This window comes from Rhinatrema bivittatum, chromosome 4 (assembly GCF_901001135.1).
Source record: "Rhinatrema bivittatum chromosome 4, aRhiBiv1.1, whole genome shotgun sequence".
NCBI lineage: Eukaryota > Metazoa > Chordata > Amphibia > Gymnophiona > Rhinatrematidae > Rhinatrema > Rhinatrema bivittatum.
This window is the reverse complement of record NC_042618.1, coordinates 71,391,442-71,417,627: the sequence shown is the minus strand read 5'-3', so window position 1 is coordinate 71,417,627 and position 26,186 is coordinate 71,391,442. Positions and strand designations below refer to the sequence as shown.

Here is a 26,186-nt window from a genome sequence, read left to right as displayed (position 1 = left end):
GAAAAATAGTGGAAAGTGTCCTAAACATCAAAATCACAGAACATATAGAAAGACATGGTTTAATGGAACAGTCAGCATGGCTTTACCCAGGGCAAGTCTTGCCTCACAAATCTGCTTCACTTTTTTGAAAGAGTTAAACATGTGGATAAAGGTGAACCGGTAGATATAGTATACTTGGATTTTCAGAAGGCGTTTGACAAAGTTCCTCATGAGAGGCTTCTAGGAAAAGTAAAAGTCATGGGATAGGTGGCGATGTCCTTTTGTGGATTGCAAACTGGCTAAAAGACAGGAAACAGAGTAGGATTAAATGGGCAATTTTCTCAGTGGAAGGGAGTATACAGTAGAGTGCCTCAGGGATCTGTATTGGGACCCTTACTGTTCAATTTATTTATAAATGATCTGGAAAGAAATACGACGAGTGAGAATCAAATTTGCAGATGACACTAAATTGTTCAGAGTAGTTAAATCACAAGCAGATTGTGATAAATTGCAGGAAGACCTTGTGAGACTGGAAAATTGGGCATCCAAATGGCAGATGAAATTTAATGTGGATAAGTGCAAGGTGATGCATATAGGGAAAAATAACCCATGCTATAATTACACAATGTTGGGTTCCATATTAGGTGCTACAACCCAAGAAAGAGATCTAGGTGTCATAGTGGGTAACACATTGAAATCGTCGGTACAGTGTGCTGCTGCAGTCAGAAAAGCAAACTATGTTGGGAATTATTAGAAAGGGAATGGTGAATAAAACGGAAAATGTCATAATGCCTCTGTATCGCTCCATGGTGAGACCGCACCTTGAATACTGTGTACAGTTCTGGTCGCCGCATCTCAAGAAAGATATGATTGCGATGGAGAGGGTACAGAGAAGGGCTACCAGAATGATGAGGGGAATGGAACAACTCCCCTATGAGGAAAGACTAAAGAGGTTGGGACTTTTCAGTTTGGAGAGGAGACGACTGAGGGGGGGATATGATGGAGGTGTTTGAGATCATGAGAGGTCTAGAACAGGTGGATGTGAATCGGTTGTTTGCTCTTTCGGATGGTAGGAGGACTATGGGGCACATTTAAAACTAATCGGAGAAAGTTCTTTTTTACTCAGCGCACAGTTGAACTCTGGAATTTGTTGCCAGAGGATGTGGTTGGTGCAGTTGGTATAGCTGTGTTTAAAAGAGGATTGGATGAGTTCTTGGAGGAGAAGTCCATTGCCTGCTATTATGTTCACTTAGAGAATAGACACTGCCATTAGCAACAGTAACATGGCATAGACTTAGTTTTTGGGTACTTGCCAGGTTCTTATGGCCTGGATTGGCCACTGTTGGAAACAGGATGCTGGGCTTGATGGACCCTTGGTCTGACCCAGTATGAAGTTTTTCTTATGTTCAATCTGGAGCCAATCTCTGGACCCTCTAGCCTCCAGGTTCATGTCAAGAATCCTACCTCTCTAGTCCTGGACCGAGAGAGATATATTTTTTGTATCTTTCCATGGCGCATAAACAAAGTGCTGGAGCAAATTCATGCTTCCATCAGAAGACCCACTAGACACTTGTCGTCTAATGTTCCTTACCTGGAAGCTGCACGTTTTGTCACCCTCACCTCCTTCGGACACAAGGTTAAGCATCCTTCCTTCCTTCATACAAATACCTTTCGGCTTCCACATTAGCCAATCACCCTCCTGTGTTTTTTCAAAAATCTTAAGCTCCATTTACTGAGTGTAACCAAACTGTCGCTTCTTGAGACATTACACTCCTTCCAACTAGAGTCCTACAGCTCTAGTCTTGTTTATCTGAATGCCCATGTCTCCCAATCTTCATTTTCATGCTCTTGTACTAGCCCTTGAGCTGCATTCTTTTCTGCTCATGACAGTATTCACAGACCCTGTCCATGCTCCACATCCATACAGTTTGCTTCTCTGGATCATTTCCATGACAGACCTATCCTGGCACTTTGCGACACAGCCCCAGGGTCCTTGCTATAGCTGCTCACCTCCCACTACTGCTTATGGCAGGAGATGCACAATTGAGAAACACAATTCTTGGCTAACGCATCTGCACACAGCAACATCATTGTCTTGAGTGCATTTTCCTTTTTATCATGGACACATCAGCTATATGTGCGCAATACTTCAGCTAGAGACTCCCAGGTAGCATGACTAATTCATGCTGCTTATCTACAGGAAAGTTTGCTCACCGTAAGCAGTGTTTTCTGTAGATAGCAGATGAATTAGCCATGCTGACCCTCCCGCCTCCCCGGACAGTTCTTTTATCTTTGCATTTAGTCTTGCTTTGATACGGACTGAGATTTGGGGCAGCACGGCATCATGCAAACAGGTGCTCATCACTGGCAAAGATCTGTTTTCAGCTTTGAGAGCTCTGCCACCTAGTGGCATGGAGGACGTTCCAGACAGCATGGCTAATTCATCTATCTATGGAAAACGGTTTATAGTGAGCAAACTTACTCTTCTCTTCTGCAGAAGTGAAAGGACAGATGGTTCTCTTCAAAGCCACTCACATCTTTGTGCAGTCCCATATTCCATGTATTTTGTTTTGGCTTTAATTTGTTTTTCTTTTGCATCTCAATTCTTTTTCCCTTCTTCCTGAAACTTGTCGAGTGACTGGACATCTGAAATTGTTGGGGCCAAAATACAAGTTGAAAACGTTTAGCTTAGACTCCCCCACCACCACCACCACTGCTTGAGCCCTTCATGTAGAACAGTTTGTGGTATATGTGGTGGAATTGGCATTAGAACGTGATGAGCACACATGAAGACTGGCATGCCTCCTGGGAAGGATCAGATAGCATTGGATGTATTCAGAAAATCTTTCAGGGATCCTTAGTGCCCAGATTACAAATTATCAATTGTACATATTGCAGTATTTACAGTGCATTCAGAAAGTATTCATACCCCTTCATTTTTTTCACATTTTTACATTACAGCCTTATTCTAAAATGGATAATTTTCCCTCCTCAATCTACATACAATACCCATAATGACAAAGTGAAATCGGGTTTATAGAAATGTAAATGTAATGTGGTGTTTTAACTTGCACAAAAGTATTCAGATCCTTTGCTATGACACTCAAATGTTGAGCTCGGGTGCATCCTGTTTCTATTGATCATCTGTTTCTCCAGCTTGATTTGAGTCCACCTGTGGTAAATCCAATTGATTGGACATGACTTGGAAAGGCACGCGCACACTCATCTATATAAGATTTCTCAGTTGACTGCATGTCAGAGCAAAATCAAAGCCATTAAGTTGAAGGAATTGGCTGTAGACTTCTGGGACAAGATTGTCTGCATAGATCTAGGGAAGGGAACAAAAATGCAGCATTGAAGGTCCCGAAGAACACCATGGCCTCCATTCGTAAATGAAAGTTCAGAACCACCAGCACTTTCTAGAGCTGACTACCTGCCCAAACTGAACAGTCTGAGAAGGACCTTGGTCAGGGAGGTGACAAGAACTTGATGGTCACTGATAGAGCTTCAGAGTTTTGTTGTGGAGTTGGGAGAACCTTCCAGAAGGGCAACAATCTCTGGCCACTATAGCATAAAGGCTTGATTAGTGGAGGGCTGCAGACCGAAGCTGCCACTCAGTAAAAGTTACATGACAGCCTGCTTGGAGTTTTGCCAAAAGGCACTTAGAGAACTCAGAGCAAGGGGAAATAAGATTTTCTGGTCTGAAACAAGATTGAGCTCTGGCCTGAATACCAGACATATCTGGAGGAAACCAGGCACTGCTCAACACCTAAAAATACTACATAAGAACATGCCATACTGGGTCAGACCAAGGGTCCATCAAGCCCAGCATCCTGTTTCCAACCGTGGCCAATCCAGGCCATAAGAACCTGGCAAGTCTATTCCATGTGACCGTTGCTAGTAATAGCGGTGGTTATTATCTAAGTCGACTTAATAGCAGGCAATGGACTTCTCGTCCAAGAACTTATCCAATCCTTTTTTAATACTGTCCCTATGGTGGTGGCAGCAGCATGCTGTGGGGATGTTTCAACTGCAGGAACTGGGAGTCTGCTCCCTTTTTCTTTCCCTCTGTCCTGACCTAAAGTAGAAAGCCTTGCTGAAAACCTGCTCTAGAGCACTTTTTATCTCAGACTGGAGCAACAATTTGCCTTACAACTGAACAAGGACCCACAGCACAAGAGTGGCTTTGGGACAAGTCTGAATGGGCTGTGGCAGGGCCACTCAGGGGCAGATTTGAACTTGATCAAACATCTCTGGAGAGACCTAAAAATGCTCCCTATCCAATCTGACAACTTGAGAGCATCTGCCAAGCATGGGAGAAAATCCCCCAAATCCAAGTGTGCCAAAATTATAGCATCATACATAAACATTTGAGGCTGTAATTGCTACAAAAGGTGCCTAAAAGTACTTAAGGGTCTGAATTATGTAAACTATTTCAGTGTGTTTTGTTTAAATCTGCACAGATTTCTACCAACTTGATTTTTCACTATCATTATGGGGTATTGTGTGTAGGATTGAGAAGAGAACACATTCATTTTAGAATAAGGCTGTAACACAACAAACTGGAAAAAGTGAAGGAGTCTGAATACTTTTGGAATGCACTGTACATAGCTTTGCAAAAATTAAAACAAAATAGTCCAAGGCTGAGCATGCTTAGTTCTGTCAGGCAGTTTAAAAAAACAAAATAAAAATACAGTGGAATGTGAGATGTCTAACTGCTCAGCATATGGAATGTTCAACACTTTGGCCAGAACTTCTGCTTCTATAGGAGCATGAAGACTTGAGTGGTTGTGAGCAAGTGGCCTATATAAATGTGCACAACCATCTGCCAGATGTACCCTGCGAAGGGGATAATTTATGTAGCATCAAGGTGCAGGAAATCTGATTTAAGGAGCATCAAACCACCTTCAGTCAGCAGTGATGGGATCAACCTGCTAAAACTGTATGGGCATGGTCTCGTGAGCCACCTCGGTCCTTTTTTTTTTTTTTTTTTTTTTTTTTTTAATAAAAGCTCTGAATGGATGTGTACTCAGTCTGTCCAGTTATTCTCTAAATTTCTCATTCCCTGTGCATACCCAGATCAAGTCCAGACTCCTGGGTTTATTCATCCATGCCAGTAGATGGAGACAGAGAAAGTAAAACTGACACTGCTTTATATATGTTGATGCCACCTACGGTTTCTTAGTATTTGTCTCCAGCTGGTGGCTGATGAGAGAACCTGCAGTTTGGTCCAGTATTTTTCCCTTTTTGTTACTGAGCATTCCTCGTGAGGGATCCCTACTCTTTTTGGTTGAGGCAGACAGGCTGTGAGGGTTGGTGACCCTTTTGTACACCCAATCCAGGGGTTACTGTGGGGTATAAATCTGGTGGTGCAGATCTCTCCCTTTCTCGAGGCCACTCAAGTGACTGGACTTTTTATTTTTTTTGTATTGGCTTTTTGCCTCATTTTCCTCTCCTTTCAACTTGCTGAATTGAGCTGGACAACTGTCTTCAGTGTTTAGAGCAGAAAGTCTGTGTGGGTTTTAGACTGTTTAAAAAAAAAAAAACAACAAAAAAAAACCTGAAATTAGCCTACAGAGAGCAGGTAGCAGTAGTGAGGACACACCCCCCCCCCCCCCCCCCCAGCAGTCTTTCGGGGCTCCTTTTATCAGGGATTCGTGGTAGTCTGTAGTTTGTTTTTGGGGGTTTTTTTCCTGCTCTGGCACCGCGATGGGAAAGGGGGTGAGTGGCTACCACACAGCTAAATCACCACAGTCTTTGTTTGGCATGCATCTTATATTTAACACTTTTATATACTGAAATTCATGTAGCAAATTACATATTTCGGTTTACAGTATAATAACTAGCATGTAAGAATGCTTTTACATTTAACAGGGATAAAAACTTGGAGCAATGGAACAGGATCAAAGTAACAAATAGGATTTTTCGTGGGGCCAGAGATGAACTGGCTAAAGATCTGAGTGAATATTGAATTAACTAAGGGTAAGAACGGAGCTTAATTAGATTTATCATCTGTCGAGTTGTGAGTACTAGTCTGTTGGTATAACAGCCAAGTTTTGAGTCTTTTTTTCTTTTTTTTTTTTTTTTTTTTTTTTAAGGTAATATGGCATTGTTCTAGCCGGAGTTCTGGTGGAAGCGAGTTCCATTGCGCAGGGCCCGAAGTGGATAGAGCTCGTTTTCTTGAAGTTTTAATGGGTGGGGCAAAGAGGGTATTTCTATAAGCAGATCTCACCAGTCTGGAGGGTAAATGTAGCTGAAACGGGATATTGAGCTCCAGTGGAATGAGATTGTGAATGGTTTTGTGTAGGATCGTTAGTACTTTGTACATTCTGAATTTAATTGGGAGCCAATGCAGATTCATTAGGATGGGAGTAATATGATCTCTTTTGGTCTTAGTCAATATCCTGGCTGAGGCGTTTTGCAACATCTGTAAGGGTTTAATGGTGTTCACTGGAAGGCCGAGTAGAAGTGAATTGCAATAGTCAATTTTTTAAAAGATAATTGCTTGTAGAACTGAACGGTAGTCTTGGAAGTGGAGGAGTAGTTTCAGCTATTTTAGAACTTGTAATTTAAAAAAGCCTTCCTTTGTGGTGGTGTTGAATCTTTTTAGGTTCAGTTGGTTGTCCATTAAGACTCCGAGGTTTCTGACTTGAGGGGAGAAGGATGGTTGCCTTGTGGGGGGCATGTTGGAAACTGCATAGTTGTCGTCTTGTGAGACTGAGTAGTTCCATTTTATTGGTATTAAGGATTAAGTTGAGGCTTGTGAGGAGGTTGTTATCTTGAAGGCAGTTGTTCCAGAAGTCTAGGGTTATTTGTAGTGATTTCTTAACTGGAATGAGTACTTGCACGTAGTCTCTGTATATGTAATGGGTTAGATTTAGTTTGGAGAGGAGTTGGCAAAGCGGTAAAAGATAAATATTGAAGAGGGTAGGGGATAAGGATGATCCCTGAGGAACTCCCAGAGAGGAACAGACTGGATGAGATTCTTTATTGTTCTTGACTTTGTAGAATCTGTTGGAGGAATGACTTGAACCATCTGTGCGCGGTGCCTTTGATACCGATGTCAGTTAGCCGATCCAAGAGTATTGAGTGGTTCATATCGAATGCGGCTGAAAGAAAGGAGAATGAGAAGACAGGGTTGTTTTTATCAAGATTCAGAAGTATGGTGTCAGATTAAGTGCTTTATGGAAACCGAACTGCAAGTGGGTTAGGATTTTGTCATCTAAATAGTCTGTGAGTTGCTTGACTATTTTTTCTAAGATTTTGGAGATAAAGGAGGTTCGCTATGGGGTGGAAGTTGGCCGGCTCGTCTGGGGACAGGTTGGGTTTTTTAGAAGTGGTTTTAGAATTGCGAGTTTAAGGGGGTCTGGAACTATGCCTTGCATTAATGAACAATTAATGATCTCTGCAATTGGTTTGGCGACAGTTTTTGGAATGGAGATGAGTAAATTAGACGGGAACGCATCCATGGGGTGTGAGGCAGGTTTTAGCTTTAGGACTGATTCATCTCGATGGAGGAAGTCGGCTGTAAGTTTTCCAGGCTTGTGGTTTGGATATATGCCGAGTAAGAGGGAGGATAACTAGGACCAGTATAGGTTTTTACCGGTGTGATCAGATCGGTGATTTTTTTCTTGAAGTGGCAAGTTCTACAGCTTTGCTGGCCGCTTGATCGTCCGGAATGGTTGTGGGGGAAGATTTGGTAAGGGACGAGACGAGTGAGAATAGCCCTTTCAGGTCAAAAATGAAGTTGTGTATTTTCCGTGAGAAGAAATCTTTTTGTTTGGAGGATGGATATCCTGTAGCGGTGCATGAGATTTATACACCTCCTGGTTTGTTGCTGATGGATTTTTTTCGCCATAGGTGTTCGCTGTTTCTGAGCTCTTGTTTGAGGGTTTTTAGTTGTGGGGTGTACCAAGGTTTCCTGTTGGCATTTGGGTGAAGGGTTTTAGTGGTTAATGGACATGTTGTGTCTGCTACTTCCTTGATCCAGGAAGATGAAGCTGACTCTGCACCAGAGAGGTCCAGATGGTCTAATGCTGCGGATAGGTGTGAGCTTAGGATGTCTGGGTTGCATAATTTCCTGAATTGGATCGCTGTTTTTTGTCTCTGTTGAAGGATGGGTTGGAGGTTCTTCAGAGTTGCAGAGATCAACCTATGATCCAACCATGGGACCGGAGAGCATGTCATAGCTGTGGGGGTGGTGAGGCATTCATTTATGAAGATTAAGTCCAGCATGTGTCGGCTCTTTAATGATTTGTTTAAATCCCATAAATTTAAGAGTGGTGAAGGTTTCACAATTGGAAGATTGAGGAATTGAGTCCACGTGGAGGTTGAAGTCTCCCATAATTATAGCAGGGGTATCTGTGGTGGTGTGCTTGGTTATGAGTTCAATTAAAGGTGACTGGTCCGATTCTAGGCTTCCAGGAGGGGCATACGTGAGGCAGATTTGTAGGTGTTTGGATTTAAAAACCACAAATTCAAGAGAGGTTGAGAAGTTTGTGAACTGTAGGCTTAGTCCTAGTTCTTTTTTAGCAGCTAGTAGCAGACTGCCGCTTTTTTTTTTTTTTTTTTTTTAATTCTAGGGATAGAGAAGATGTTATAGGAAAGTGTAGGGAGTTGGTTGATTAATGCTGTGTCTTCAGGTTTCAGCCAGGTTTCGGTAATTACGCAAAGGTCCGGTTTTGCTTCCATTAAATAGTCGTAGAGGAGGTGAGTTTTTTCGACAGGGATTGTGCATTAAGGAGGCTTAATGAGAGTAGGGTGAGGCCCAGAAATTGGTTTAGTGGTGAGGTCAAGATTGGGATAAGTCTTTTTTGAAGATTGTTGGGTGTGGTTTGGTTTTTTAAGAAGCTTCTCTGATGGTTGTAAATGATCGGGATAGCAAGCATGGGCATGATAATTGTAAGGGGGAAATATTTATTGAGGTGCTGAGGCAGTGTAGAGTGTAAGAAGGGGTGAGAGGTAAGGAGAGCAGGAGTTCCTGGTTAGAAGGGAGCCGGAGGGAGCTCGGGTATGGGACAGTTATCTGTGGGTTCTATTCACTGATTCAAATAGAAAAAAGGAAAAGATTTCTGGGTTGCTCTCCGGGGCTGCACAAAGGGGCCTGCCCCTTTATCGCACTCCTTCGGCACGCGGCACCTAGGAGCCGGTCTGAATTTAAAGACCAAACGGGGCTGTCCCCCCGATTGGTTGAGGAGGGGACAGCCGAGGAGACGGCTGTGGGAGGCAGGGGCTGTCTTGTGGTCGGCGCTGGCGGCGGCCGCGGGTAAGTGAAATTAAACAGGCCTTACCCCGGCGGGTCTCCGGCATCAATCTTGGGTGGGGAGGGACCCTCAGATTTCCCTAATCATGCCTGCAGTGCAGCCTCCTGACACTCTGACCACAGGAACATGGCAGTCTTGGATCCTCCAGCGGTCAGGCCCACTGAGGATATCCTCCCACACTTCCCTGGTTCTCCTGGGTCCTATTGAGGGAAGGGGGGACCAGGAGGGGATACCTGGGGTAAAGTCCCATACCTGCAGGTCAGTCTGAGACTCCAATTGCTCCTCACTGGCCAGATTCCATTCTCGCCAGAGTTTGTACTTTTGATGTAAAGGTCCTTTTTGGCACAGCAGGACTGCTGGGTTCCCCCAGGGTAGTCGAGAACCTCCCGCTTTGGTCCCAGAGTCTGGATCGGGACCATTCTGGTCTGGGCCACTGCAGACCCTCTTTAGTTGTGCCACAGAACACATCAACCGTCAGGGGACTGTTTGCCTAGTATGGCTTCACAGGCTGCTACCCAGGGGTGCTGCTGTTGGAGAGCCGGGAGGTGGATTTGGACACGACTGCTACACAGGGGAATGATGACAATCTGGGGCCAGCAGCGGAGGGTGATGACCCCAAGATTCTTAGATTGTTTCGCAGGGAGGAAATGGCCCCGCTCATTCCCAAAGTTTTGGAGGAGCTGGGTCTCCAGCCTCCTCTTGGCAACTCTTGCAAGGCAGAGCGGATCCAGTATTGGAGGGCAAGCGGAGCCCTCCTTCCGGGTTTCCATATCATGAGTCCATTAAAAATTGGTTGGACCAGGAGTAGGATAACCAGATACAGGATTGCAAGTCAGCAGGGCTATGGCAAAGCTTTATACCTTGCCAGAGCAAGCCCTGGAGCTATTTGCACTCCCTAAGGTGGACGCCATGGTCTTGGCCATCACAAGACTAGCATTCTGGTTGCAGGAGCAGTGGCTCTGAAGGATGTTCAGGACTGCAAGTTGGAGGTCCATCTCAAGCAGATTTTGAAGTCTCTGCTTTGAGTCTCCACGTGGCTATTTGTTCCAGCTTCATGCAGAGGGCATGCTTATGCTGTGGGTACAGCATTCCCAGTAAGGTCAGGTGGCTGGTGGTACGCAAGTTGCTCAGGCAGACAGGTTAGAAGCTGCAATAGCTTTTATGACAGATGCCTTGTATGATGTGGTCCGAATGTCTTCCCGCATAATTGGTGCTGCAGTTTCCACAAGGTGTCTCTTAGGGCTCCGTAACTGGTCAGCAGACGTTTCATCTAAGTCCCAGCTGGCTTCTCTGCTGTTTGAAAGATCTATTTGGGGAGGAGCTGGATCAGCTCGTGACACTAAGATGCATTGATTGCCAGAGGACAAGCCTAAGGGCAGACTGAGTTTTCCTCATTGTCTGTGTTTTCAGGACAGTCTGTCTAGCAACTGCAGAGCATGTCAGCAACATAAGCCTTTTTCATCTCTGGGGCAGTCCTTTCAAGGAGGATGTCAGCCCTTCAGAACACCCATCACTGGAAGATCAATACTCTGGTTCCAAATTGGCACAATGAGGTGAGGCAGGCCCACTCCTGTTCCTTTTTATAGGGGGTCGGCTGGCTTGTTTTCATGAGAAGTGGGCCAGGATCAGTGGGTACTCAGTGTCATAAGGGACGGTTACGCCTTAGAATTTGCTCGGCCCATCTGCAACCTGTTCCTAATCTCCCCCTGCAGAAGTGCAGGGCAGTGCAGGAGACTTTGCAAAGGTTGCAGCACTTGGGGGGCACATGGTTCCAGTGCCTTCAGACGAAGTCAGAGGGGTCACTATTCCATTTACTTTGTGGTCCCAAAGGAGGGATCCTTTTGCCCCATTCTCTATTTGAAACACGTGAGTGCAGCATTGAAAGTCCCCAGATTTCACATGGAAATGTTGCAGTTCAATAGCAGCTGCATGCACCCAGGAGTTCCTGGCATCACTGGATTTGACAGAAGCATATCTTCACATTCCAATTCAGAGATCAATGCTACCTGAGTTTTATGGTCTTAGAGCAGCACTTCCAGTTTCAAGCACTCCTGTTTGGCCTAGCCACGGTACCTTGTGATTCTCTTAAGGTAATGTATTTTTTCTCAACTGCTTCCTGCACTAGATCTTTAATTCTAATTTGCAATTCCTTAGTGGGATCTTGTGACGAGCAATTGTAAAACAGAACATCACTAAGTTGACTATGGACTTCTAATTCATAGTCACTGGTATTAAACACGATCCCACCCCCCTTGTCAGCTGGTTTTATTATGTTAGAATCTTGTGTAACGTTTGTTACCCTGTAAAACAGCTATGGCCGAGCGGACTAGTCTCTCAAACATGACTAAAGCTGGGTCAAATGGACCCAGGGGGATCCATTTAGATTTCGGATACACCAGAGACATGTCTTGAATAGGAGGGGAGTCCAAAAAAAATGCTTTAATTTTAAGTGTCCTAAAAAATCTATATAAATGTCAGTCATTAGGTAGAACAGTGGGGACATATGACAGACCTTTTCCCAAAGTTCGAACTTCAATGTCAGAGTCCTTGAAGATAAATTAAATACAATGTTTTCATCCTTTACTTCCTGGATCTTGATATTGTTGTGTTGACCGCGTGACTCACTGGGTCGGCTGGATGGGTTGTTGTGTGTGACGAGAATTCTTTATTGGTCCCTTGGCACGCAGTGTATCTAAAGATGCCACAGAAGAGGAAGATGCACCAAATGATCCAGTATTGCCAGTTGACAAATGTCCTGTCTGCAGGTCGCGGCTCCGCTGTACTCCCATTTCTTCCCCTGAGTCGTCATCTGAGGACGATTGGGCAATGCTAGTCTTTTTGGGGGGAATGATTCGTAGCCATCCATGTGTAGATAAAACCTTTTTTATAATCGTACTCGTTGCGTTGGAATTTTATATTTCACACTCTTCATATCGGTGGTAAATTTCTCTAAATTATTTTAAATTTGGTGAGTTGATTATCAAACTGTTCTAGCAGAGTGCTAGTTTTAATCTCTTCCAGCTGACCTGACAGTTCTTCCTCTAATGTGGATGAAAGATTTCATAGTTTCTATAATCAGAACCATAAGATCAAATGAGCATTTATTAAGTATTTGATTCCACCGGGTCACAAAGCCTTTGTCAGTGTGAAGCCTGGGTTCCTTCTGCACTCTCAACCCACACGGGATTCATCTTACTCTGCAATATTCTATTAATGTTGCTGAATGTAATTCAGCCTGGGTCAGCCTCTTCTGTAAATTGATCACATTTAACAAAGATACTGAAGGCACAACAGATGTGGATGATTCAAAAAATGGTGTATCTGTAATCACAGCCTGAAAGGCTGCTTCTGAGTAGCTGAAGGTCAGGTCGTCTGCTTCAGTGCCCATTTAAATAGCTCCACCAAAGGAGAATGTCCAATATCGCATAGGAGCAAAGATGCACTTAATACATCTGATGTATACACCAAAGCACAAATAAACCTTTACTTGGTCAAGTGTTGCATTACAAATTTATTTCACCACGGTAACTCCTTTCAGTGAACCACAGTATTTTACAACAGTCCCCAACACGGACCAGTGTTTCGCCAGTCCGGCTGCTTCGGGGGGGATAATTTTAACAATGATCTGGAAATAAAGAAGAATTTTATATCGACCAGTATAAACACTGGGTCAAATTGAGGCAAACAAAAGATCCAACAGTTAACATACCTATGTCACAGTGATTTTCAGAAATTGTCAGGAGCACAAAGTGTGGTCTCAGGTAACAGAATTTAAACCCTGACAGACTGTTTTGGCACGAAACTGCGCCGATGACTAGCACAACCCACCAACCAATCAGCAGCCACTTCCCATAACGTCATACCCGAACTTAAATAAAATAACTCCATTCAAGCTCGGCGTTTAGGCCATTGGGGGCTACTGTATTCAAAATGAAAATCCATTTTTGCTCCCTTCTAATAAAGATTGTGGAAAAGTCACCTCTAGCTGGAGGCGATACCACATCTATAACAAAAACAAAAAAAGTATGTCAGTCACAGAATGAGGTGTTTGAATTCAATGTGCTACTAACGGAGCTTTGTCTCTCCCCATCTTAATGTTGGGTTTATGTTCTATGATCCTAGTTTTAATTTTACGAGACGTCTTTCCCACATAACTTGTTGCAGGGGCAAAGGAGTAAGAACAATTGCTTGTGTATCAAAGGGACGGAAAAGAAGCAGGGCAGCAATGCCATCAAATCAGAGGCTGGACATGCATCACAAAGACACAGGGTAGATTTTTCCCCCACATGCAAGCTGTACTCCTTTCCATATTCAGGCTTAAGTGGATTCAAACTGAATTTGTGGTAATGTAACTTCCCTCAGATGGGCCTGGGTCCCAAAAATGACCAAGCAAACTGCTATACTTGCAAATGGATATGCATGTGTTCCCAGCATTCCAGGGCATGTAAAATCAAGAAGCTTCTTAAATCTCTTTAGTCAGTAAATCCTCTTTCTATACTGCAGGCCAATCTGCTGTGCTGGGGAAAGTTACTGCAGGAGCTGCTCAAACTCTTCAGTAGAGTACTGCTGACCACCTTGTGTCAAAGAAAAATGGCATCAATCTGTATAGCTGTCATAGCAACCAGCATAAAAGGCTCAAGCAAGGTGCATTGGTTCCACACAATTTGTTCTTTGGATTGTAAGAGGGCCCTGGCATATTACCTGAAAGAGGACACTGCCTTACCTTTTTGAGCTTAAGCTTTCATGTCCTTTGATACCAGTTGATTTGACTACATCACACTAGCTTACAGGTTAGGCTGTCTAGGCTAGAGTGAAACAAAAGCATAAAGTAGTCACAAGTCACAATGCAGATAGGAAGATGCGTGACCAGTAAACTTCAGCTGGTCTTCATAATAACCAAATGACAAGGTAATGTAATGCTGTTTTTATTCAGTGGCACCAAAATCAAATCTAAGGTACAGTCCCCCAACATGGGCCTGGTTTCACTGGTGAGGCTATGTGGGAGGGATGAAGAAAGGTATACACCTTACATCTGTATGACAAGACTCATCTTAAAATCAAGAACAGCAGCCTATACATAAGATACAATTGAGCCAATATTTCATAAAGCTTACCAGGGTTATGGAGCAAAGGTCTTATACAACATTTCAGGATAGTATCTGAAAGACATTAAGTGTAAATTACTAAACCAAAACAAATTACATAACATTTAGCTAAAGTTTTGCACTCTTAACAGCTTATAGTTTCACTGGCATATCTGCAAAACATTAAGTCCTGGTACCTAAATCTAAAAATGTGCCAAAAAAGCTCTAGCCAATGGGGTGAGAGTACATAACCAGAATTGAGCAATAAAGCAGAAAAAAAGTAGTCAACCCAGTAAAGGGGGTGCACGGGCCAATCACAAACGAGCATTGCACTACCCACTGGATGAAGCTCAAGTGAGACGTGACTACAGTAACCACTCTGGGCCACTTTCATTGAAGACACAAGCAACGCTGCTACTTTGTCACCTTCTAATACTGCTTTGCTATTTGGTCAGTTCTACAAATTGCATTTCCAACTTTTTAAATTCTAAGCTTTAACACTCACAATTCAATCTTTAACTACCTTTATTTGAAATTTCATAGTTTTCAGTTATCTTTCATAATTCTTCACAATCTCTGCCTCCCAGTCTGTCCAGTATATTTCTTTCTCAATCTTCATGTATACTTGTGCAATGTTGCTTTTAATACTTATTTCTTTGAATTGCCATCTCACCTTTTTGGGTGGGAATGGTGGCACTCTGTGAAGACACATGCTCATATTCACCTGCTTTGCTATTTTTTCTCTGAAATATAATTATAACAAGCATGTCCTGAAGGGGGAGAGAACTAACAGCTGCTGCTGTTAAGCTTCCCTATGCTGCTTTCACTTTTCAGGGTCATGGACCAGAGAATCCAAATGATGAGATGGATAGCCTGCAAGTCTTCAGGAGACTAAGGCTTTCTATACATCTCTAGTTTCAAATTCATTTTGGGAATTCACTTGATGGGAAATGTTCCTCCTTTTTTTTTTTTTTTTTTAGAGGAAGAACTAGTATCCACATTTCCCAGCTTAACTGTCCCAATGTTTTCTAAATTCTCAAATAGCAAGAAATCTGACAGTTCTAATACAAGTTTGCATCTTGGTCATTTTTCTTGCCTTACCTTACAGCTAATGAAGTGTTAAACCTGTGAAATGTAAGCCAGCAGATAAGTGCTATAGGGTTCAAAATTATTCCCATTCCTAAACTACAGTTGAACTTTACTACAAAGATGCAATTGTCCACACTTTCACCTTTTTAAAAGACTGACTTGCCATGAAAGATTTTGGTGTTGCAGAAACTGCACAGCCAAATGCCATTAATTGCCAAGCCAAATAAAGTAGTTTAAATAGCAGTCATTCATGATTACTGTTAATCCAAATAGCCAACTCTGCCTTGCATGTCAATATGGTCTCTGACAACTAACTTAAAACAGCAAAAAGGATCAAGACAAAAAAAAAATTAAGCCAGATGCAATTAACATGATACTGGTGCTTATTCAGTAATTAGACAAAGGGTAGGCAACACTAGTCCTGGAGTGTTACAGATGGGTCTAGTTTTTCAGGATATCCACCATGACTATGAAGCTTCATACATAATAAAGGCAGTACATGCACAACCAAGCCTGTTTGTGGCGCTCCAGGACCAGAGTTACCTACCCCTAGACAACTCTGGCCCAGAGTTTAGCCACGCAATATCCATGATCTTGAAAGGAGAAATTCTAATAAAGAATTGTATTTTAATAAAATTTAACCTATTTGCATTAACAGCCAACTTCTGAAATGCAGTAAAGAATATTTGTAAGGACCACACTTTGGAGTGCTAAAATGTGTAGCAAATATTTTGGTGCTGAGTTGGATTGTGAATAAACAAACTCCATGAATATTTATTTGGTGCCTTTTTATACCGGTATTCTTGATAAAATCATGTCTTTACAGGGAACCAGGGTACAATAACCTTAAACATTAACATAGCGAAGAGAGCAAAACAGGCAGTGGAAGTAGGTTGGTGCTGTCTAGTATAGATAACTTGTGGGTTTTTTTTAAACAGTAAGGTATTGTGGTATATTTACTTTAACAGTAAATGGGGATCCTCTTCAAAGTGTGGATATCAATAAATCCTATATAGGACTTATTACTGGGAGGTGTCCTCTAGAAAAGTCATTACTCTTAGGTACCTTATAACTGCTACTTGATGTTTTGGAAACAGTTTACTTTTTTATTGCTCCTAATGGTTATTTAAGCAAATGTCAAATGAAAGGCTGCTTTCTGATTGGACACAAACATCAATTGCTCTCTGACCAGCTGACTTGGAATTCTAGTTTCAGCTGAAAGTTTAAAAAAAAAAAAAGCTGCCAGAAAACATTTTTCCAAAAATATGTACAGAGATGTTCAATGATGCATTTTGAAATGTTACTCTGGATAGAAAATCCCTTCTTTGCCAGACTGCAGTTTTAAGTCTGGGAGAAAAATTTGTCAGCTTCAATTTGTGTAACTGTAGTTTGCAGCCTTTCAGTTTTAAAACTGGTGCTGAAGCAAATTCCGTGCTCAATTTTGCATATTCTAAATTATCCATAGCTAATTTTGGCATTCATGAGTATTTAGTAATATTGTATCCTAAAATCTTCCCTTAGGGCACATCGCTATGTCAGGCTATTACTGTGGGCACTATAGTCATTCTTCTCTATGCTTCAAGGGCTTGCTATAACCTAGTGGTGGTTGCCACATCACCTGGAAACAAACCTAGTCCATTTAACTATGGTTGGGACAATGTCCCTGATAAGGTAAGCATTCATTTTTTTTTTTCTATCATGCAAGGACTGTTGGTTGCTTCTAAGCCAGGGCAAAGTTTGTTGGTGGGAGAGGAGAATTTTGACCAGATACCTCATACCTTTTAGGTTTGACTTAGTTTTTGGGTACTTGCCAGGTTCTTATGGCCTGGATTGGCCACTGTTGGAAACAGGATGCTGGGCTTGATGGACCCTTGGTCTGACCCAGTATGGCATTTTCTTATGTTCTTATGTTTCCATCTCAGAATAGCTGCAACATGCAACAGAACAGTTCTACTGGGCATGCACAAAGAACCAGCCTATACCAGAGCTGTGGTTCCATGATTCTCCAGGGGCATGAATTATCTGGCACTGGTACTGAGGGATCCTGCTCTCTGTGAGCAACCCCTACCAAATATACATTTTTACGTAGATAAGCAGCTGAATTAGCCATGCTGTCTGGGTACATCTTCCATGCCACTAGGTGGCGGAGCTCTCTAAGTATAGCAAAGTCTTTCAGCCGGGTGCTCCCTCTTATATCCTTTGATTCATCTCAGGCTCCTCAGTCTTCTTCCACTCGGCAGTTGGCACACGGAGCTCTGCGCTCCTGTGAGAAACTTGTGTAAAAAAAAAAAAAAAAAGTGAAAATCTTCAGGACTTCGTTCAATTATCAACAGAGAAGAATGCCACGTCGTGGTTTCAAATTTTGCTCTTGTGGCAAAATTTGTCAGCCACCGATGGCCACAAATCCTGTTACTTGTGTCTGGGTCCCTCCTATGACCAAGTAAATTGTGGGGACATATGTCTATGGTCCTCTCACGCCCAGCATCAGTGGGCAGCCAGGATACAGGATCTTCAAGCTAGGACTTCGGGTTCCCTTGCCCCATCTGAGGCCTCTGTAAGGTCTTCACAGGCCCTAAGAGAAGGAAAAGGTCTCCCTCATAGAGGAGAGCCTCCTCAGACACAGTCAACAGTTACACACCGATGCGACCCAGAAATTACAAGGCATCGATGTACCTGAGGAAGTATGACACGTCGATGCACCAGAAGATGTCCAGCGCAAGGACTCCTCTGCATCGAAGCTTTGTCAATCTGGCGTACAGATTGACGCACAGACACTGCTGCATCGATACATAGAAACATAGAAATGACGGCAGAAGACCGAATGGCCCATCCAGTCTGCCCAGCAAGCCTCACACATTTTCTCTCATTCTTATCTGTTTCTCTTAGCTCCTTGTTCTATTCCCCTTCCACCCCCACCATTAATGTAGAGAGCAGTGATGGAGCTGCATCCAAGTGAAATATCTAGCTTGATTAGTTAGGGGTAGTAGGGGCAGTAACCGCTGCGATAAGCAAGCTACACCCATGCTTATTTGTTTTACCTAGACTATGTTGTACAGCCCTTGTTGGGTTTTTTTCTTCTCCCCTGCCGTTGAAGCAGAGAGCCATGCTGGATATGCATTGAAAGTGAAGTATCAGGCACATTTGGTTTGGGGTAGTAACCGCCGTAACAAGCCAGCTACTCCTCGCTTTGTGATTGCGAATCCTTTTTTTCTTCACCCCTGTCGTTGAAGCTATGCAGGATATGCGTGAAGCATCAGTTTTTTGTTTGTTTGTTTTTTTCCCTGCCGTTGTAGCAGAGAGCTCTGCTGGATGTGTGAAGTATCAGTTATTCTTCTCCCCTGTCATTGAAACAGAGAGCTATGCTGTATATGCATTGAAAGTGAAGTATCAGGCATATTTGGTTTGGGGTAGTAACCGCCGTAACAAGCCAGCTACTCCCCTCTTTGTGAGTGCAAATCCTTTTTTCCATTACCTCTTGCTGTTGAAGCTTTGAGCGATGTAGGAGTCACAGTAAGCATGTGTATGTTTATTTAATAAGGGTATTGTGTCAATAGCCATCATTCTGGCGAGTCACCCACTCTTCATTGGCGGCCTCTTGACTTTATGGATCCGCAGTGTTTATCCCACGCCCCATTGAAGTCTTTCACAGTTCTGGTCTTCACCACTTCCTCCGGAAGGGCATTCCAGGCATTCACCACCCTCTCCGTGAAGAAATACTTCCTGACATTGGTTCTGAATCTTCCTCCCTGGAGCCTCAAATCGTGACCCCTGGTTCTGCTGATTATTTTCCTACGGAAGAGGTTTGTCGTTGTTTTTGGATCATTAAAACCTTTCAAGTATCTGAAAGTCTGTATCATATCACCTCTGCTCCTCCTTTCCTCCAGGGTGTACATATTTAGATTCTTCAATCTCTCCTCTTACGTCATCCGATGAAGATCCTCCACCTTCCTGGTCGCCCTTCTCTGTACCGCTTCCATCTTGTCTTTGTCTTTTTGTAGATACGGTCTCCAGAACTGAACACAGTACTCCAGGTGAGGCCTCACCAAGGACCTGTACAAGGGAATAATCACTTCCCTTTTCTTACTCAATATTCCTTTCTATGCAGCCCAGCATTCTTCTGGCTTTTGCTATCGCCTTGTCGCATTGTTTCGCTGTCTTCACATCATTAGACACTATCACCCCAAGGTCCCTCTCCTGCTCCGTGCACATCAGCCTTCCCCCCCCCCCCCATCGAGTACAGTTCATTCGGATTTCCACTCCCCATATGCATGACTTTGCACTTCTTGGCATTGAATCTCAGCTGCCATATCTTCGACCACTCTTCCAGTTTCCTTAGATCCCGTCTCATTCTCTCCACTCCTTCCGGCGTGTCCACTCTGTTGCAGATCTTAGTGTCATCCGCAAAAAGACAAACCTTACCTTCTATCCCGTCCGCAATGTCTCTCTCAAAGATATTGAACAGGACCGGTCCCAACACCGATCCTTGCGGTACACCACTTTAAAACCGCTCTCTCTTCAGAGAAGGCTCCATTTACCATCACACATTGTCTTCTGTCCGTCAACCAATTTGCAATCCAGGTCACCACCTCGGCACTCACTCCCAAGCTTCTCGTTTTATTCACCAGTCTCCTGTGCGGAACCGTATCAAAAGCTTTGCTGAAATCCAAGTAGATGACATCTAGTGCTCTTCCTTGATCCAATTCCTTGGTTACCTCCTTTAAAAGGTGCATTGTCTACTTATGCTGACGCAAATACCATAAAAACAACAAACGCCATTCGGGCCATAAGAGGCCAAGAGACACATCTCCTCTGCCAATTATGGACCCTGAACCAGAATTTTCACCTCATATTTTGCCTACATCTCCTACTTCACCTGGAACATTCTCATCTGATTCCATAGTTTCCATTGGTACATTAAGCCCTGGTCAACATCAACCTCAACCAGATCAGGTCATGGTTCAGGGGATATAATCCCCATCTACTCTTCTGCCAAGTACGGAGCCAACACCAGCTCAGTCTACTTCAGGTCTAGCTACTCAAGCCAAGACCCAAATTGCCAATATTCTATCTCAGTTTCTACAATCAGTAGAAAAAATCAAATATTCCACCTCAACCAGCTAACTTGCCAACAATTCCAGTGGTCCCTACCGTACCGGGTCCAACACCCAAGGTCCATCCAGTACCACATTCATCCCCGATTGAATGCAATACTGATTCCTCTGCAGATGCTTCCACGGGTTACCCGTCCAACCCTGCAGAGATCTCCAGAACATCTTCACCCCCAGAAGATTTATCTTATTCTCAGTTCATTGAGAAGGTTGGTCAATTCTTAAATGTTGAAACCAGGAAACTACCTGACCCATGTCAGGAAACTATGGGCATACTGAAGATTTTTGATGCCCCCACAGAGCCAATAGCCTTACCACAGCACTCTTTTCTAACACAGTTAATAGAGAAATCGTGGGAGACTCCATTGTCCACAACACCAACATCCAGGAAGACTGACATGAAATATAAAATGAAGGATTCTCCCTTTCATGCTTCTGCATAACTCAAATCGTCTGAGTCAGCAATGCAGAAGGCACAAAAATCTCATTCATGCAAATACACCACCACAAAGACCATAAGCTGTTTGCTGAATTAAAGGATTTCCTTGCAATGTTAAAACAAGTATTCAGAATCACAGATTCTATATTACTCAGTACCTGTTTGACAATTTACAGGCACTTAAGTCGGATCTACAGCAGAATTTTCCAGATATGGCTTTACCTCCTCAATACCATAGCAAGGAAGAAGGCTTAAGGCACTTGCTCAGGACTGTTTATGAAGGGTTTGATATCTCATCAAGAGGTTCAGCGAATGCTCTGGCTGCACGACGTCTCGCATGGCTTCATTCCAGTGCCATTCAAGACTATGTCCATGACAAATTAGCAAATTTGCTGTGTCGTCCAGACAACCTTTTCGGAGATAAATTCACTGAAACTGTATCTAAGATTAAGGAGCAGAAGACAACTGTCCTCTCCTTAACTTCACCACATCAGCCATCCACTTCGTGACGACAATAGGTCATTTAGACAGTCTTCATATAACAAACCTCAGCCATACCAACCTCCAGTGTCTCGCCAAAGGACAAGGGGCCCCTCGCCCTCCTCGACAGGCAGACCCTCAACCCACCAAAACTCAGACTGGTTTTTAAGAATTATGCAGTCACCATCTCATTACCCCCCCCCCTGCCCAGTAGGGGGCAGATTGTCAAGCTTTCTTCCTGCCTGGAATCATATCAGATCAGTGGGTGTTATCGATCATAGCCCACAGTTACAATCTTCATTTCTCATCCCTCGCAACCCTTCCAAGTTGGGTTCCACAAAAACAATTAACATCTCACAAAACCTCTACTGAACAATTCAGAATCTTCTACAGAACTACATTCAAAGGTTATCTTCCCAGCAATTCCGTCAGGGATTCTACTCCCAATACTTCCTGATTCCCAAGAAATCAGGGGGACTGTGGCCAATACTGGATCTGAATTCCCTGAACAAACATCTCTACAGAGAAATTCAAGATGACTTCTCCCCCAAATCCATCCTTCCCTTTCTTCAACCAGGGGATTGGATGTGCTCCCTGGATTTAAAAATGCATATGCGCATATTCCAATGCACCCCAATTCCTGGTGCTACCTATGTTTCCAGGCGAACAATCAACATTACCAGTACAAGGTTCTTCCATTCGGCCTTTCCTCTGCCCCCAGAGTCTTCACCAAGTGTTTAGCAGTGGCACACCTTCGTTGTCGGGTGCAAATATTTCCTTATCTGGACGATTGGCTCCTGGTAGCCTCCAATCAGACTCTGTGTGTAGGAGATTGGTCCGCAGCAATCTCTTGCCTAGACAGTCTAGGCCTTCTAATAAACTACGAAAAGTCAAATATGCAGCCCACTCAAACTTACAATTCTTAGGAGCCATCATTGATATGATACGGAACAAAGTTTTCCTTCCCCATCAGAGAACAGGGACTCTCTCTACTCTTGCTACTGATCTCCTTCAAACTTAAGACATCAGCTCGCCATATCCTAACCATTCTCGGCCACATGGCAGCATCCATATATATAGTCCCTCACACTCGACTCCACATGCATCGCCTACAGTGGGGCCTGAAAAACCAATTGAGTCAATTCTTCCACCCATTACCATGACTAACAGTATGAAAACAGACCTTCAGTGGTGGATTTTTCAGTCAATACTGCAGACAGGGGTGCCATTGAGACAGTTACATCATTTTAATACTAACCACAGATGCCTCCCCCAAGGGTTGGGGAGCTCATCTCGACCAATTGACAACTCAGGCAGTTTATGGTTGGCATACGAAAGGACTCAGCACATCAACCTACTAGAGCTCAAAGCGGTCAAACTCCCTTCAAGCTTTTGAAGAATCCCTTAGAGGGAAGATAGTGGTGATTCACATGGACAACCAAGTCACTATGTTTTACATAAACAAAGGAGGGTCCGGTTCCTGGAACCTCTGCAGGGAAGCAGTTAAATGACTGGAGTGGGCTCATCAACAAACTATCTCTTCAAGCAACTTATCTTCCTGGAATTCAAAACTCCAGAGCAGACAAACTCAGCAGTATATTTTATCCTCACAAATGGCAGTTGGACAAGAAAATAGCAACACCTTATTCATGATTTGGGGGTCATCCCTCAATCGACCTTTTTGCAACAGAAAGCAACACACAACTGGAAAATTTCTGTTCAATTTATCCAAGCTCACAAAGACTCGTGTCGGATGCTTTTCTCGTAACTTGGTCTCACAACCTACTGTTTCCCCCCAATACCTCTCATCTCCCATACCATACAGAGATGCATAGAAGACGAAGCCAATCTAATCTTAATAGCACCAGCTTGGCCCAGATAACCATGATACAGCTACCTAGTTCATCTATCAATATGCAACCCCATTCCCCTGGGAAACAGCCCTCAGCTTCTAACCCAGGATAATGGATCTCTCCTACATCCTCTTCATTCCTCCCTGCTTCTCACAGCCTGGAGGTTGAACAGGTTGCATACCAGCAGCTAGATATTTCTCCTGGTCTTCAGGACATATTGGTATCCTCAAAATCTTCAACTCAATTACAAAAAAGTGGTTCTGCTATGCTTCTTGCTGGTCAACAAACAGACCCGTTCACTTGCCCACCTGAACAGCTTCTCTCATACCTGCATTTACTCTATAATGGTCTAGCAACTTCCTCACTCAGAGTTCATTTAAGTGCTATTGCAGCTTACTATACTTTAATGGAGAACCCATTTCGTGTCGCACTTTATCCAGATTCATGAAAGGAGTATTAAGTCTCTGCCCTCCATTGCAAAAACCACCAGTACCATGGGACATTAACATAGACATCGAACAGCTAATGCTTCCCCTCCTTTGAGCCATTAGACACTTGTCAATACCGTTCATGGAAAGTTCTCTTCCTAATTGCTTTAACTTCAGCAAGAAGAGTAAGAACTGCAAGCACTAGCCCACTATCCACCTTATTTGCAATTTCACCATGACAGTGACTCTTCATACTCCTCCAAAGGTTATTTCCAGTTTTCACACTAACAAGACCATAACCTTACCTATTTTCATCCAAAACCTCATGCAAATGACAATGAAACTCCACACTTTGGACTGCAAACATGCCCTAGCCTACTACAAGCAGCACACTACTTCACCTAACAGATCTTCACAGCTCTTTCTATCTTTCAACACTAATGCACAAGGACTTCTGGTGACTAAACGAACACTTTCCACATGGATTTCAAACTGTATTCAATTTTGCTACCAGCAACGGTCGTAAACCTTTCTTCCAATCCAACAGCACCCCAAGTTCATGCACTGGCAGCCTCAATGGTCCATCTCCATGACGTTCCCATAATAGATATTTGCAAAGCTGCAACATGGTCATTGCAGCACACTTTCACATCTCATTACTGTTTGGACAAACTGTGGATGATGCAGTAATGGGTAGGACTATCCTACAGAAGAGCACATGTTCATTGCATATACAGCCTTCATAGGAACTGTCTGCCTAAAAAACTTTGTATTGAGCGAATTACCAATCAAACTACATGACAGCTCAATACTTCAGCTGGGGACTCCCAGACAGCATGGCTAATTCAGCTGCTTATCGAAGTGAAAAGAGCAAGCTTGCTTACCATAAACAGTGTTTTCCGTAGATAGCAGATGAATTAGCCATGTTGACCCACCTGCCTCCCTGAACAATTCTAGCAACGCTTGTACTTGCTTTAATACAGACTGAGGTGAATCGGAGGATATGAGGGAGCAACCGGCTGAAAGACTTTGCTATTCTTAGAGCTCCTCCACCTAGTGGCACGGAAGACATACCCAGACAGCATGGCTAATTCATCTGCTATCTATGGAAAATACAGTTTATGGTAAGCCAGGTGCCCCGAGACTGTCATGAATTAGGAGGAGGTGAAGATGGTTTTGCTCAAACGTGCATGCTCATCCACCACCACCCCCCTTCCCTACTGCCAAAGGTGTGGCAGCCTCCAGGTTTCTCAGTCCTGAGGAGTCCATGAGCTGTGGGGGCTAACACTGCTCCTACTGATTGGCCTAGGTCCAGGGCTACTCTTATTTCTGATTGAGACTTGGCCTTTCCTTCCCATGTGCGTGGGCCCTCTACTGCCACTACCCCAAGTGCTTGTACCAGCTCTCCTGCCATGTTGTGCCTAAACTGTTAAGTTTCAAGCCTAGGTGGAAGAGGGGGAGGAAAGAGCAGCTGGGCCAGTGGGAGGCTGGGAAGCATGGTATCTTGCCAATAGAAGATGGTGATATACCTGCCTGTGCTTTGACACTAGTTGAGAACTGCTGCCCTCGACATTAACATTCCCATGCATTTCTGCAGCCCAAATGCATGACCCTGCATTTTTGTTTAATTCTTAGCTGCTATTTTCTAGACCGTTCCTCAAGCTTCACTAAATCCCTCATTTTTTTAAATACTTTTCCTGGAGGTCTGTCCAGTTGTAAATTTTGACTTTAGTTACACTTTTATAACTAGGCCTCAATCAACTCCCAATACAAACCTTCAACATCTTCTCCATTCCCAGATTGAAAAGAGGAAGCGGCCTGTTACTCGCAGCCAACAAAAAACTTGGTCTATCGTTACATTCAACTATCTCCTCACCTTCCTTGGAATTCTCAATTTTCAAATCCTCTCTACTGCAAATAGGCCTTATTTACGCCCCTCCTGGACGTCTCTATGCAGACCCATCTCCATTATTAGAATACATTGTTAAACACATTAACATTGATTCACTGACCATTCTGTTAGGAGATTTCAATCTCCATGTGGACGCCACTCCTCGCTCCTACAATTGCGAATCTTTCCTCAGCTGCATGGGATTCAAGCAACTCATCAATGAACCCACCCATAAAGCAGGACATACGCTAGATCTCATCTTCATCAACCAAAGTTTTACTCTAGTGTCACATATTGATTGCCTGCCAATCCCTTGGTCAGACCACAAGCTTATCTCTACCTCCCTCCGATACCTACAATCAACGCCCACAGCAACACAGAATTCCACAGTCCAATTCAGAAAGCTATGCAACCAAGAAACCCTCATCTCTCACTTATCCCCTGAGTTAACCCAAATAGATCCTACGGATGCTGACACTGCTCTGACCTCTTGGATAAAAATCACTAACAAGGTGGCAGATGCAACTTGCCCTCTTACAACCAAAACCATCAGTGCCAACAATGACAAAAAA

General features: G+C 43.5%; 1 protein-coding gene across 2 annotated transcripts in view; it reads left to right on the top strand.

Annotated features, from left to right (window-relative positions):
- The window catches only part of GPR137C (G protein-coupled receptor 137C), a 120,413-nt gene that overhangs the window by 51,419 nt on the left and 42,808 nt on the right, over positions 1 to 26,186 (top strand). The window contains exon 4 of one of the 2 annotated variants that reach the window (XM_029598322.1): positions 16,937 to 17,086. The exons of the other annotated variant lie outside the window; for it this stretch is intronic. Within the exon in view, the coding sequence (XP_029454182.1) occupies positions 16,937 to 17,086 (150 nt within the window). The remainder of the gene's footprint in view (positions 1 to 16,936; positions 17,087 to 26,186) is intronic. 2 annotated transcript variants of the gene reach the window in all.